Source organism: Calypte anna, chromosome 5A (genome assembly GCF_003957555.1).
Source record: "Calypte anna isolate BGI_N300 chromosome 5A, bCalAnn1_v1.p, whole genome shotgun sequence".
NCBI classification, from domain to species: domain Eukaryota; kingdom Metazoa; phylum Chordata; class Aves; order Apodiformes; family Trochilidae; genus Calypte; species Calypte anna.
Window position 1 is genome coordinate 20,818,852 of NC_044251.1, and position 14,151 is coordinate 20,833,002.

The 14,151-nt window shown below is 44.1% G+C and overlaps 1 protein-coding gene across 5 annotated transcripts in view; it reads left to right on the top strand.

Annotated features, from left to right (window-relative positions):
- The window catches only part of IFT43 (intraflagellar transport 43), a 43,872-nt gene extending 33,028 nt beyond the window's left edge, over nt 1-10,844 (top strand). For 3 of the 5 annotated variants that reach the window (XM_030452132.1, XM_030452134.1, XM_030452133.1), the window contains exons 7-10: nt 7,811-7,883; nt 9,279-9,354; nt 9,691-9,753; nt 10,530-10,844. In XM_030452132.1, the coding sequence (XP_030307992.1) occupies nt 7,811-7,883; nt 9,279-9,354; nt 9,691-9,753; nt 10,530-10,640 (323 nt within the window). In that variant the 3' untranslated portion in view covers nt 10,641-10,844. The remainder of the gene's footprint in view (nt 1-7,810; nt 7,884-9,278; nt 9,355-9,690; nt 9,754-10,529) is intronic. The other 2 variants (XM_030452137.1, XM_030452136.1) reach the window with 1 other exon arrangement.
- The last annotated feature ends 3,307 nt before the right edge of the window (nt 10,845-14,151 follow it).

Consider the following 14,151-nt stretch of genomic DNA (forward strand, 5'->3'; position numbering starts at 1 on the left):
GCACTAGAGAACAGAGAATATGTCCCAAGGGACGTGTCTGAAGTTCAATTTGAAGTAGCAGACCACTGGTCAAGGGGCAACGGGCAACTTAATTGCAAGAGAGCACACAGCTTGTTGGGGGCTGAAAATGGTGGTGTGGGTAAGCATCTTCCATCACTAAGTTCTGCAATATGGTAGATACACAGTCATATTTGGCCTGTGATTGCCGAGTCCATAAGTGTAGTTGACGGACTAGGTTTACCTAAAATACCCTTTAAGAAAAAACTCTTGAAAGATGATTACAGAATTGAGACACCATCATTTAAAACTGCCTGAGGCAAACTCCTTTGAAAATTGCAGCAGTGGAGGGACAGAGAGAGAACTGCATAGCCCTTGATTGTAGTGTCATTCCCTCAGGACCCGTCCTCCCTCCCCCTCAGTTTCTCATCTGATAAGAGAGAGAGCAGCAGTAAGATTCCTCATCTGTCTTATGAAAATCCGATTCTGAGTGGCTCTGATCAAACCTAGCTGGCTGTCAGCAGCAGTGGCCTTGTGTGGAGGGAGGGAGGCTTCTGAGGAGTTGCTGGATGTGGAAGTGTCATGGGTGCTTCCGATCAAAGAGGCATTTTTTTAATAAATATATATAAGAAAAAAAAAAAAACTAAGGATTTAGCATAAAAGAAATGTAGTTTGTCTTGTTTTTCCAGCATAACATGAAGAGGATGAAATAGAATCAGACATACTTGCACCCGAACGTACTTTCACAGGAGCATCCCGAGAAGCTGCTTTCCTTGACACAGTAATGCTCTAATGCAAAATCAGTCATCTCCAGCATTGTTGAGGGGGGACAGTTTTGTGTTTCTGAGTTCACGAGACCCCCCCCTAGGAACCTCCTGGTGCCCCACCACCTTCTGATTGTATTTTAGCAGGGAAAACTGCAAAGGAACAGGGAATAGCCTTTAAAAACGGGAAAACAGATGTTATTGAAAAGGAGGGCAGGCATAGTGCTCTATCAGGAGGCTGTTGGCAAGAATAGGAGGTGTGTTACTATCCTAAATGCTGATAACCTCAGGAGTATGGTATACTCCTGGTCCTGAGCCTAGCCTCCAGTTTCTCTCATCTCCTGCTGCTGGTGAACAAATTTGTGCATTACAAAGTTCCTCATCTTTAAAACCATTAGTGTCTGGTCTTCCTACACAAAGAAGACGTGGATTACTGCCTGTTGAAGCCCTGCACTGAGCCCACCAGCTCATCTGACCTGTCTGTTCTGTGCTGTGGCTGCATTGCAGCAGAGTCTCTCTTCATACCTGCCAGGGGCTGAAACTGGGCAGAGGCTTTGTGTCAGCAGCAGCAGCTTTGGGAAGTAGCAGGTATGCCTGATGCCTGTCCCCAGCAAATTCACAAGTGAGGAAGAAGCCATGCTGCTCCAAGCAGTATGGAAAAACACAGCACTGTCAAAGCCATAGAATGTCTTATGAGCCACCTGACCTCCCAGCCAGTTCTCCAGCCGACAGTGTCATCAGAGCTTGGTGGCTGAAAAAAAAATTATTTTGTCTTATGCAACTGTAAGGCAAGGCTGGAGGGTCAGTACTGCTTCTGCTGCATGACCTCCCTTAGATCCAATGAATTCTCTGACACCCAGCCACTATGTGACTTCCCATAACCTTGCCCATGTTGTGCTGTTAACTGTTCTCTTCTCAAAAGGGTGCTTTGGGATATGGGACACTCAGTTTATCTTCTTGTCTCAGCTTTTAAGACAGTGCCCTAGTAGCTGGGGTGCTGCTTGCTTTTCACTCTACTGTTTTCATCTCCCATCTGGGAGATCAGGCAGGTATGCTGTTCTGTATTGGCCTACTAGTAGGGTATTTTCAGTCAGGAAAAGCCATTCCTATGAAATAAATGTTCAAGCAGTGAAAGAAGTGTTCTTTATCCTCTCCATTTGCCTGCTGCTCTCCTGAGAAAGCTTCCAAGAGGATTCAAGCTTGTTTGTGTGTTCAGCAGAAGCTGTCTGTGTCCCTTGTTCCTTATGTTTTTTTGAAGATTTTTTTTTGCCTGTTGCTTTCCACTTTTTTCTACTTTTTTTTAATTCTCTATTTTTCCACTTAGAAAAAAAATTATTTGTTGCATTGAGATGTGCTAATTAAAGCCATTTTCTGGTATTTGGTTACTGAAGTGTTTGATGTCTCTCTGACAAGACCATGAAATGCATGGAGTGTCCACAGGGACAGAATTTGCTGAACACGGTGCTTTGTAAATGAGGGGACACAGTGTCGCAGCAGCTCATGAATATGAAACGTCCATGATGCTACCTCAGTGGACTTGGGAACACAGATGAATCCTGTCATGTGCTAAATGAGACCAATTTCTTTCACTTAACTTCATCTTCAATCAGACCTTCTTCCATTTGCCTGTTTAAAATTCCCCAAACGTGATGCAGAAGGTAACAGCATTCAGTAAAACAAAGTTTTGCAGCAGCAGATATATTGTAATTATTTCAGTTTTACATTTTATCAGCAAGCAACTTAAAGTTAGTTTCATTTTTATGCCTGCTTAGTGGCAGGGGACTGTCAGTTCTAGAAGCCACTACCCTCTTTTTGTTCTCTGGATATGGTGATATGTGGACAGGGAAAGCAGCACGGTCCCCACTGCAGGAGTGCCTGTTCTGAAATGGCCTTTGATAATGCTCACCTTGGGAGAAGTGAATCAGACTATGTGAAATGGAGTCATTCTTTTGCATGTCATGGTGTTGGCTTGGGAGTCTCTTAAAGCAGCCCAGGGAAAAAGTGGCAACCTGGGGTATGGTTTCTAGATCCAGTTCTGTCACTGATTTGTTGTCTGACCCTGAACAGATTCTGTCTGTCCCCACTTATGTGCTATCTTGTCTCTAACAGAGAACTTGGTTCTTTGGGGCTAGGACCAGATCTTACTGTGAGCTTGCAGTAGTTTAAAGAACTCAGCCTGCAGATATTGCTGCTAAATCAAAAATCAGCTCTGCCTGGGAGAGAAGGGCAACTCATAAACTTGCAGGACCAACTGGCTATTAAGGTGGTGCAGGTTCTTCTGCCTCTTGCTTGTTGCTTTCTGTGGTTGACTTCTTCAGCTGTCAGTAAGTTATTTGCCAAGAGATAAAACAGGTGATGGTTACTGCATGTACTGTGATATGAGTACATAAAGCTCTCCCTTAGTTTATGACTTTAAAAGCTGCTGTACTTTGCTTATTGTTTGGCTATCTGTGTGTAGCATGGGTCACCCTCAGTCCTTTCCCACCATCTTTTACTTCTATCATGCACACACTTCTTTCTGCCTTATGCTATTGCTGTGTTGCTGTTAAAGCCATGAAGATTTCTTTGTGTAAGACCCATCTTAGTCCATCTATTGTAATAAAAATACTATTCTTACTTATATGCAAGGTCTTAGATGTTTTGAGTCAAACTATTTGGGACAGTATATTCAAACTCCCCTGTTACCCAATCTTTGGTAGTGGTGTCTCCCATCTCACCATAGCTTCTGCAGGGATACACTCATTTTGATTTAATTCTTTATTCACTCTTATTCATCATCATCTGAGAGAAGGAGGGGAGTTTGCATTTGTCTTGTAGCATTTAGTGCTCACTTAGCATTTCACAACTCTACCATAAGCAGTTTCTTGCTTCTTCATGGACTGAAAAATCCATGGGGAAGGGCTTTGTATTACTTTATCCTCAGTCATTTTGAGCCATAAAGGAAAGCCTCATTCATTTCTCTGTAAGGTCATTGCATGCACTGAGTTTTTGTGTTCCCTGTTCCATGCTCTGTTGTGTATACTCATTTCTTCTGTTTGTAAAACTCTACCTAATGTTTGTATCTATCTGTTCTCCCTTCCCTTCAGCTAAAATGAAAGCTTTATGCTTACTCTCAAGGAGGAGAGTATAATTTTTAGGAGTACTCACCCTGGGAATGTTATCTGCCATGTGAAATGGAAATTCTGTCTGGGGGAGATTGATTGGGGGAGGTTGCATAGCTGACAGTACCTCACAGCACAGTGTTCAGAGGCCATCTAGGAGAGAAAAGTTGGTAAGATGGTTTGTACTCAATTTGTTCCTTTTTTTTGTATTTTTTACCGGTAACTCAACTTTTAGTTTAATTTTTATTTTAATGTTTCTTAGTATCATGTCAGTTTGTTCTGATTTCAAAGTCTGCAGGAAAGGATGGGAGAAGAGCAGCTGAAGCTGTAAGATTTTCACGTGCTTCTGAGATTTGCCTACAGTTTTGATTAAAATTAGCTGATATTAAAGACAATAAGCTGCTGTCTCCTCCAAAATGCAGTTGAGGTATGCAACCCCCTTCCCATCTCAAACTTAGAACTAGACTGCAGAGACTAATTTTTTGTTTCCAGGTTTTGAAGCTACCACTTCTCCTCATCTGCAAAACATTTTCTTTTTGTAACACCCAAGCCATTTGATTATGTTATTGTAGTGACCTGATGTTTCCTTTTGCACACAAGCAGCTCCTTAGCATGTAGGTACATTGTGCAGTCATTTCTAAGGTTTACCCCACATAGGCGCTGAATGCTGGTGTAAGAGCCTGAACAGTAACATAGAGTTCAAGATTCTGCACCAAAACCACAGGCTTATGGAAAATGATTTGAAGCTGTCACACTGAATGGGAGGGTAAAAGTGTGGGTCACAGTGCAAAGCATAGAGTGGGGTTTGTCTCTTGTTATAGAAAGCTGCAGTGTGAGACTGGAAGGATATGGTCTTGTGCATTCTTGTGCGTTAGTACATTTCTGCATGTACTAATGTTACATGTAAGTTGCCTTGCTGCAGCTAATGGGAATATTAAAAGCAGAGCATATGCCTACGCTCTTGCAGCCCAACAGCCCATGTACTTCTTCCTCCTGCAGCTGATAAAGTGCCATGACTTGGCTGTGTTACTGGAGCTTACTGGAAAAAAAGACATATGAGTCTTAAGAAAAACAATTAAAACAATGAGGGGGTTGGAGAGTAAGTGAGGACAAAGGTTGGATCCTTGGTGATAAAGTGAGAAGTGAGACATTTCAGGGTTGCGGAGAGGTGGCACCATAGGAATTGGCAGAGATAACAAAACTATGAGTAACAAGTGAAATAAAAATTCAAATACTTCAGAGCCAATTTGCCACTGATAACAGTTGGCCTGGGGAGCTGGTATTTTCTTATAACTTGTGACATTTTTGTTCTGTTTCCTGTCAGTCCCTGACAGTCCTAAAGGACATTGCTTCTGCCTAGAAATGGACAAATCATCTGCACATAGCAGTAAGAACAAGCATGCACTGTCTTTTATTGGAGGGGCTGGCAAGGATCCCCCATAGCATTTGCAGCTCTTCTTTTAGAAATATTTTCAAAGTGTCTATGACATATTGCAGCCTTGAATTTCTCATGGAAGGGGTTCCTACATTTTTGCTTATACAGAATAGAAGTAGCCCTTTGCAAGGGGCTTGGGAATCTCTCCATGGAATTCAATGGCAATGAGAGAAAATCATCAGTAGAGAATCCAGAAATCTTCAGGAACCTGCAAAATAGAAGGGACATCACTGATCTGGGTCCTAAGTTTACAGTTTTTCTGTAGTGCAGAAAGAGACAGACAAAAGCAAAAGGGAACTGTAAGGAGTAGACCCCAGAAACAGCTGCCAAAATGGGTACCAAGTGAAGAAATTATTTTGCTGCAAACACCTTCCACATTTCTGCTGTCAAAGAGGATAAGGATCTGACCTTCTCCTGCTACAGGAACTGCTGTTTCATGAGTGAGGCCTGCTCAGTTCCTCAGTAGTTCTTTATTTAGCTGTTCTTGTTGAGCAACATTTGTAGTCTCCTGTTGAAAAGGATGGATTAGCACAAGAGAGATTAGACTAGTTCTCATTCCCATGCTTGTCTTCCTGGACTTAACAGGACACTTCTGCACAGTACTTCATTCCTCCCCCTGGACCAGTCTCACCAGTCTGTTCCTTCCTTGGTCTTTGTTGCTTATATACAGGGACTTTGTCCCACAGTATCACTGAGCAGGTTTTACCAGCTGCCTCTACAGTCTACAGACAGTCAGTCTACATGGAGTTGCTTTTGTCCTCTAAATGCGTTTTGCTGCAAGCTTGACCAGGCACTGGTGGCTTCCCCTGCAGGGAAGAGCCAGCAGGATAGCAGCTTCTACTGTGTGTTGTGGGTACAAGCAGTGCAGGAGAGGACTGCCTCAAATGCTCAGTAAGTCACTGGTGAGGCATTTCTTGCACATGCCCCTTTCCTCTGAGGGACAGCCTTGGGGATGGGGCCTGTTGCTGCATTTTCCCTTTAAATGTCTTTGGGAAGTTTGGTCTAGTTGAAGATCTGCTCTGCAGGCACCTGCTCCTTGGGTGGCTGGGGAGCTAGAAGGCACAGCTTTGCTGCAGCTGGCCAAGCTGTCACTGCCTTTTGCTGTGGCCAGGCTCTCTTGGCAGCCCCTATCCCACTCAGCCTTCACCTGGCAGCCAATTAGTGAGAAATCCCACTGTGTGGCCAGCTCTGAATGGCCACAGCGCCAGGGCCCAGGCTGACCCGTGCCCTGCTGCAGCTGGGCGAGGGCTGCCTCCCACCCCGCTGGCCCCGGATGGATGCTTGGTGAATCTGCAGCAGGAGAGGGCAGCTGAGAATCTGGGGAAGCTCTTGACAGGCAGCCGACAAGGGGGACTCTTCAGGAAGACCCTGCCTGGAGCCCTGAGTGCCATAGGTGGGAAAGTCTCTCCAGCTCCTGAATATTCATCTCAGCCTGGGCAGCAAAATGGGGCAAAGCCCGGCCCAGATGCTTGCTGCCATCCAACTGTAGTGTGGCTGTGCTGCTGACAGAACTGGGAGCAGCCTGCTCGATCCAGCACCAAAGAGGCCAGCTCTCCCTGCACACTGAGCAAATGGAACCATGTCCCAGAGCAGAACCACCAGCTTCTCCATGGCCTGAGGATGCAGAGAGCCTTTGTGGACTTGAGTTTTTAAAGGAACTCTGTTGCTGTACTCTGTCCTTTCTGTGCACCTCCAGTTACTTTCCCTTCTCTTCCTCTCTCCTTTTTTTTCTCCCTCCATCTCTGTTTACAGCACTTTGTCAAATCAAAAGTGCAGTGCTCTTAGAGCCTTGCTTCTTTAGCAGGATTCAGTGTACACCTGGTTCTTCCTCCTCTCCTCCACTCTTGTGTCTAGCACCCTTTTTAGGTGGAGTAACTGTAGTCCTTGTGCTGGGAATACTCAGTAGCCCAGATGCCAGCTATTCCAGGGTCACTCTGGAAATAATGAAAAAGTTTATGGCACTACAACTGAATGAATCTTCTCCAGTCTTTGTATCTGCTAAACTACCAGCACTCCTTTCTCAGCTGTCAGAATGGTCACAGGTCTCTGCACAGCCTGAGATTCAGTCAGCAGCTCCTTTAACATGTTGTTTTACATGGCTTCTTACAGTTTCTGCCACACATTTAATTTCTAGGTTAGTGGTGGCCGAGCTGAGCAAATGATAACAAATCTCATAAGAAGCAAATTTCTGTCAGTCTTGCTGCATGTAGGCAGCAGGGTTTAGTGCAGATGGCTACTTGCAGTTTCAAGGTTCTATTCAAATGCATAATCTATGGCCTGTAGATTCCTGCCTAGTCTAAATCTGCTCCTCTTGCAGACTTTCTTTTAACCCCAAGCTTCAAAACTTGATTGCCTTGTTTTAGTACTATTTTTAATCATTGCTAGATAACTCTTGTGCTTTCCTGTAATAAGAAACAGGCTGCTTCATATCTGTGAAGCAAGGGAACTTTTGTCTCTAGTGAGAGGAGAGCACAACACTCCCCATTTAGTGCTGCTGCTTTCTCTTGTTGCAGACATTCCTGTGATCCCTGACTTGGAGGAAGTCCAGGAAGAAGATCTGGCCATGCAAGTGGCAGCTCCCCCCAGGTAAGAGCACTGCCAGGTACTCTTGAGGCTCTCATCAGCACAGTGGCTGGTGAAATTAAACTCCATCTTATCTCATGCTCTCTGGATGCCAGCAGCAGTGCAATTCAGCAGGATTTGGTGCTGTGTATTGTGGTAGTGGGGTTTCAAGCTGAACATTGCAAACTTCTTGTTTCCTATTACATAGAGAAAGCAATTACTGTGTATTCTCTCTCTCTCTAAAAAAACTTACAGTTGGGTAACATATTGGATGTTGCAAAATCCAACTCTCAAAGGTGAGGACTTGCTTAATTTAAGCATCCCTGTATAACACCAAATGCCTCCAGTACAGATGCATTATCAAACACACTTCGATCATGCGTGGTTGTAGGCTGCTTTGTCCTCCACAAGGTACCCTTTCTACTCAATGCCTAGTTAATTTGTGAAGTATGGTCCTGTTGTTTGAATGTGTTAACAGCATAGTTTTGGGGTTAGGCCAAGGGAGACCAGTAAGTTTTACAAAATTAAAGTTTTGGGGCTTTTGTCTTAAACATTATCAGGAAAGTCTTCTGTGCTGGGCATAAGGCCAAGATCACAGGCTGGGATTTCTCTTGACCCTTATTTGGAAGGGTGTGATATCTTATTCCTGACCACAGATGCCTCTCTCACAAGTATGAAGTAGTTATTGTAATGAAATAGTTGCTAATAAAAATAAATGAAACATAATAGTAGCAAATTCAAAATTACTTTGTCTCTCACCAGAGTTGATTTTTTTTGCTTTCTCTCTATTTTTATATTCCAATCTGTTCCTCCTGTATACATCGTCTCCCTGCAGCAGAAAAGAAGTGATTTTCATGGGCAAACACAAAGAGAATTTAGATTAATATGGGGGACTTTTCTATAGTATTTCATTACCTGTGAAGAGAAGTGTTGCACAACCCCCTGACACCATGTTTCTCTTTGAAGGCTACATTTTAAGAAATTCTATTTGATAGCTATGACTCAGCTCAGACATGGAAATTACCGAGTCCCTTGTATTCTGTAGCTTGTATGATGGGACTCCCAGACCCTGCTTTGCTGTGGCAATGGAGCTGTTTGAATGTTTACTATGTTCCTGCTTTCTGGTCCTTGCAGCTAGTCTGTGGGTCTTTTCTCTGGCACACTGGCTTCTCTGAGGGAGTCTGTGGTTGCTCTGCATCCTACTCTTCTGTGCATGTGTACAACCTGACACAGATTTGTCAATGGCTGTTTGTTTGCTGGGTGAGTTGTACTTCTGTCTGGAAACATCCATCTTAAAAGTCCACATGGACAATGTGGACACTTGAGATAGGTGTCACCAGACTACTGTCATGCCATCCTTCTTCTCAGATGTGCTTCTACACTTAATCAGCCTTGTATTTTGACCCTTTCTGGTTACAGTGTGCAGGTGAACCGAGTGATGACCTACCACGATCTGGACAAAGATCTAAGGAAGTATGCTGCCTTTCAGACTCTAGTAAGTATATGTTGCTATGGAGTGACTGATGTGACTCCTTCACCTTCCAGACTCCCATCATCCTCCACAGTGATACTCAGCTGCATAAAAAGCACAGCCTTACCAACTTGCAGTCTGCCTGCAAGTCTATTCTTCTCCTTGCATTTTGTGCTTTTTTGTCTTACAATAGTGTTGGTATGAAACCTGCTGCTCAGATGAGGCTACTGCTGTTGTCCTGAACAAAGCATATGTCTCATATGAGGCACATGTGCCTATCTTTAGCAAGACCTACCTGGTGAAAGTACAGTGTCTGATTTCTTGCTGTCTGTAAGACTGTGACTGTGTGTGTGTTCTTAGGATGGAGAAGTTGACCTGAAGCTTCTCACCAAAGTTTTGGCTCCAGAGCATGAACTGCAAGAGGTGAGACTTCCTTTTGTGGCAACACCAACAAGGCAAAAACGTCTCGTGTCTAAGACTGTCCTTGGAAAGCAAGCCTTTGTTTTTGGGGTGGAGGAGAGAGCTGAGAAGGAGTTTGTCCAAGCTGATGGAGGTTTGATTCCCCCTTATCAGATTACTTCAGAGTTATATAGGGCTTTCTTTGTGTGAGATCATTGTTTTCCCCTTTCAGTATGAAAGAAGTAAGGAAAATGTGAAGGGTCTCGCAGCATCACAGATCTCTGCACCTAATCTACTTTGTTGTGTATTTAGGTAGCCACCATGAGCTTAAGGTGGTTCTGCAGGGATAAAGGCAGAAAGCATTTGGGGTTTGGGCAGAGGGATGTTCAAAGCAGTACACAATAACCTCAGTACAACTGGGTATGCAGGAGCTCAGGACTTGCAAGAAGATTTCTGCAGCTCAGAATTACTGATACTTCAGCAGAAGTGCATAAGAGTAGATTTTTACGATTCCTCTTTACTCTGTGCCTGGGAGTATCTAAGATAAACATGCATCAAAAAATCTATCCTTTACAGAATTTTGGAACATGAATAATTCTGTCAACATCTTGAAATTGTATCAGGATTCGCATTTCATTCTGGCTAGGATTCCTGTTCTAGCCAACTGAATCTGACCCTGGCTGGAGCAGTTGCCATTTAGTTTCTCTCTTTGCTGTTCATCTTGAATATCTGGCGTAATTCAGAGACTTTTGGGTGTCATCGCTAACATTTCAGTGTGTTTGTCTTTTTCCTCTTGGTAGGATGATGTCAGCTGGGACTGGGACCATGTCTTCACAGAGGTGTCCTCAGAACTTGTGACTGAGTGGGACCTGGGACTGTCTGAGAGAGAGGATCACCTGGGTTTGCCTTAGGGCACTTGCACACTAGACATCTCATACATGCATCCCCGGTAAATGGTTAAAGACTTGAATTTTTTAAATCACTTTTTTGTATTTGAGAATTTATTTCAGACATGACCATGAATAGGACTTTGCTTCATAGGAAAACTGGCTCAGGAGAAGTCTTGAATATTTTTTAACAAAAGTCTTTGTTCTCAATAAAGATTAAGAATTCTAAACACAATACTTACTTATGAACATTTGCAGATAACTGCACTGTTTTATCTTTCCTGAGTGGAAATGCAGCTTTTCTAGAATGGACCATTTTACAGTGGAATGTGGTTTTCAGTGGTGTCTATCAGAGAAGCTTACCCTGATACAATTTATTTGTTTAGGACATTGAGATTATCATCTTCGTCACAATAGATGCCACAAGTTGTTAGGGTATCCATTTTACAGTTCATACAGCAGCCTCCAGACATCCCCTGCTAGTTTAACCTCTCTCCTGGAACATTGCCTTTCTATTGACTCAGAGGAAGCAGCATCACCTATTAAACCACCAACACCACTTCATACAGCACCTCTTTTCCCTTGAGGTTTCCCAGTGAAATTCAGACCAGGCCTAACTCTGCTTAGCTTTTGCAATCAGATAAGATCACAGTTTGAATGGAGATAGCTTCAGGCAATAGGTAGCTTCCAAAGAAAATACTGTTTATTCCATGCATATGAGAGAATGGAGCCTGCTGCTCTGAAACAAGGTAACTCCCTGGTGGGTGTCTCCTTGGAACCAAGTAAACCACTCTTTTTTTCAGCTAAAGAGAAAGCCATTTAACTGTTAATGCTTTGTCCCCATAGAAGTGTGGTCATTATTTTCAGGAAGCAGGAATATTACTTGAAGCCAATGCCCTTCAAAGGCTTTTCCTGTTGGATAATCCTGCTATATACTACTGGGGGGCAGTGTGGGAGGTGGGAGAAAGGCTTGCTATGCTGCTTTTCTTAGCTTGGTTTGTTGGTCTAATAGAGCACTGGACTCCCTCTTCTGTACTGACAGCAGGACAGGTCAAATAACTCACTGTGAACTCAGAACTGTGCAAAACATCAGATCAGAGTTGATGTTACCAATTCTGCCAACATGAGAGAAGCAATTGGGTCCCAATCTGGGGCCGCCAAAATAAGGCCTCATCGGTCTCAAGGATACACCGAGTTTTTTACAACCAAGACGTCTCCTCCATAACTAGAAAACTTTGTGAGATAGAAGCTTGGAAAGTGTATGGAGGATAAACCTGAAGTCTTTCTTTAAGGAGAGAAACCTGTTTTGGTATGAACTTAAATTTCCCAGCTGAACTAGCATCTATTTTTCTGTCACACTTGTGGTTCTTGGTTAAAGAGAATTTAGAATGCTTCCTACATTCCAGGAAAAAAAAACCCACAAACAACAAAACACCAAGCTAAAATAGTTTAGTAAGTCAGACAAACCCAGCAAGCCAGTTGAAGAGGAAGAAAATGGTAAATGACAGAGGGGATGGGACATGGCTTTGTGAAGTTCATCCTTCAAAGATCACAGAGAAAGGAGATGCACTCACTCTCCTCTCAGTTGCAAACTGAGGGTGCGGCTAGTGTGGGTTCTCTCCCTACTAGCTGGTCTGAGGCTCTAATCCACACTGCTCCTGTAAGATGCTTCCCTGGCACCTTATTTGGTGGTATCTGCTTCCAGTGAGACTCCAGCTGTTCTGAAGCCTGAAGTGAACATAGCTTTCTGTGCCCTGAGAATGAGAGGACAAGTTTTGGTGGTTGCAGGAGTGGCCTGAAACAGATTACCAGTACCTACAGCGAACCTTGGGCCTCTGCACCATGTCTCTACTATGATGAAAACAACATGAGCAGACAGAGAAAGGAGGGCTGAGATGAGCCCAGCTTTCTCCCTTCAGTTATTGTGACAAAGCATAGGAGGCCTTGCATTTTTTGAGTCATGGCATAAAACAACAGTCACCCAGTGCAACTCAACCAGTTTACAGTGACCACAGAAGTTGAAGATGCCAAGGTCTGAGGCACAAGAATGGATGAATAATGAATCCAGCATCTCTGTCTGCCCAACCTGAGGTATGGTGTGTGATATGCAGCAAAATATGTGTTGTGTTTTCCTCAGGGGCTTGGGTAGGGGGCATTGCTGGCCATGTGGAGCATTAAAAGTGGAAAACTTTTGTTGTTCATACTATAGGCACTGAGTGCTCCATGCAGGAGTCATGCCAAGCCTATTGCTCCTCCCGCAGCTCTGTACTGTAAGCAACCATGATGGGGTCTGCAGGAAGGCTCACAGAACCATTTTCTGCCTCCAAGACCTGCTCTGATCATCCTGGGCAGTGAGGATGGCCTGCAGGCTGGATGCTCTCTCAGCAGGGAGGAATCAGAAGCGGAGTATGGCTGTGCAGTGGTGCTCAGCCCCTCAGAGGACACAGAGACACTTCAGAAGACAAGAGGAAGAAGCAACTACCCCTTGAAACAAGAGCAGGAGGGACATCAAACCCTGGAGATCCTCCTGGAGACAGTGACAGGTTGGAATGGGGGGGAGGGGGTTGGGGAGGACCATTTGAGACAAGTTGTGTGAGGAGGAGAGGGGCAAGAGCAGAAGCAGCATTTGAGGGAGAGGCAGGGTAGTGGCAAGAGGAGCAGAGTCTGAATGAACAGAGTATGCATAAAATTTGGAGGGACATGAGGCCAGAGTAGTTACTGGTCAAGAGTCAGGAAAGAATAGAGCACAAGAAGAGCATAGTGGGAGTTGAATGAGATCTTTGCTGGTGAGCTGTGGTCATGCTATGCTGGAGAAGTGCTTCATATTTGGATAAAATCTCCCAGAGGAGTGTGCCTGGGGATGGGTGTTGTTGGTTACACCACCCTCTCGGCTTGAGGCCTTGGACAGGGATGCTCTGGGATGAGAAGCAAGTGTGTGTAGGTCAGGCCTTTGCCCACTCTGGGACATTGGGAGCCCAGCAAATACACAGAATGTGAGAGCAGGACTTGAATTAACAGCTCTGCCTCATCTGTATTAAATTAGAAAGAGACAGCTTTGATAATTTAGTCTCATCTGCTGTAATACAGGCCATGACAGAGTCCAGTGAGGTGTGGCTGAGCTTTGCCTGTCTTTTGAAAGGCAGATGGTGTATTTGAAAGTCTTCTCAGATTAGTTTTTCTAGTAGATAATTGCCCTTATGGTTCAAAATCTGCTTTATTTCTAGATTTGTTTTTTGAGTTTCATCTTGTGTTCCCTGTGTCTTCTTATACTTTCACCTTCTCAGTTAAGCCATGATGTCAGATTATTTTCTCCTTGCTTCAATATTTATGCTTGCTGTGATCAAGCTGTCTCTTTAATTTCCTTCAATAAGCTTAATAGACTGAGACTTGTTTCCATGTCTTCTCCGTTCCTTCCCCAGATGGAGGAGGGGAGGTGAGTGTCTGGCTCCTGGCCTTCCTCCAGCAAGCTGTTCCCACCCACCTTTCTTCCACAGTCTTGTTTCGCTTGCAGTGCTGGGAAGGTGACTGAGACCTG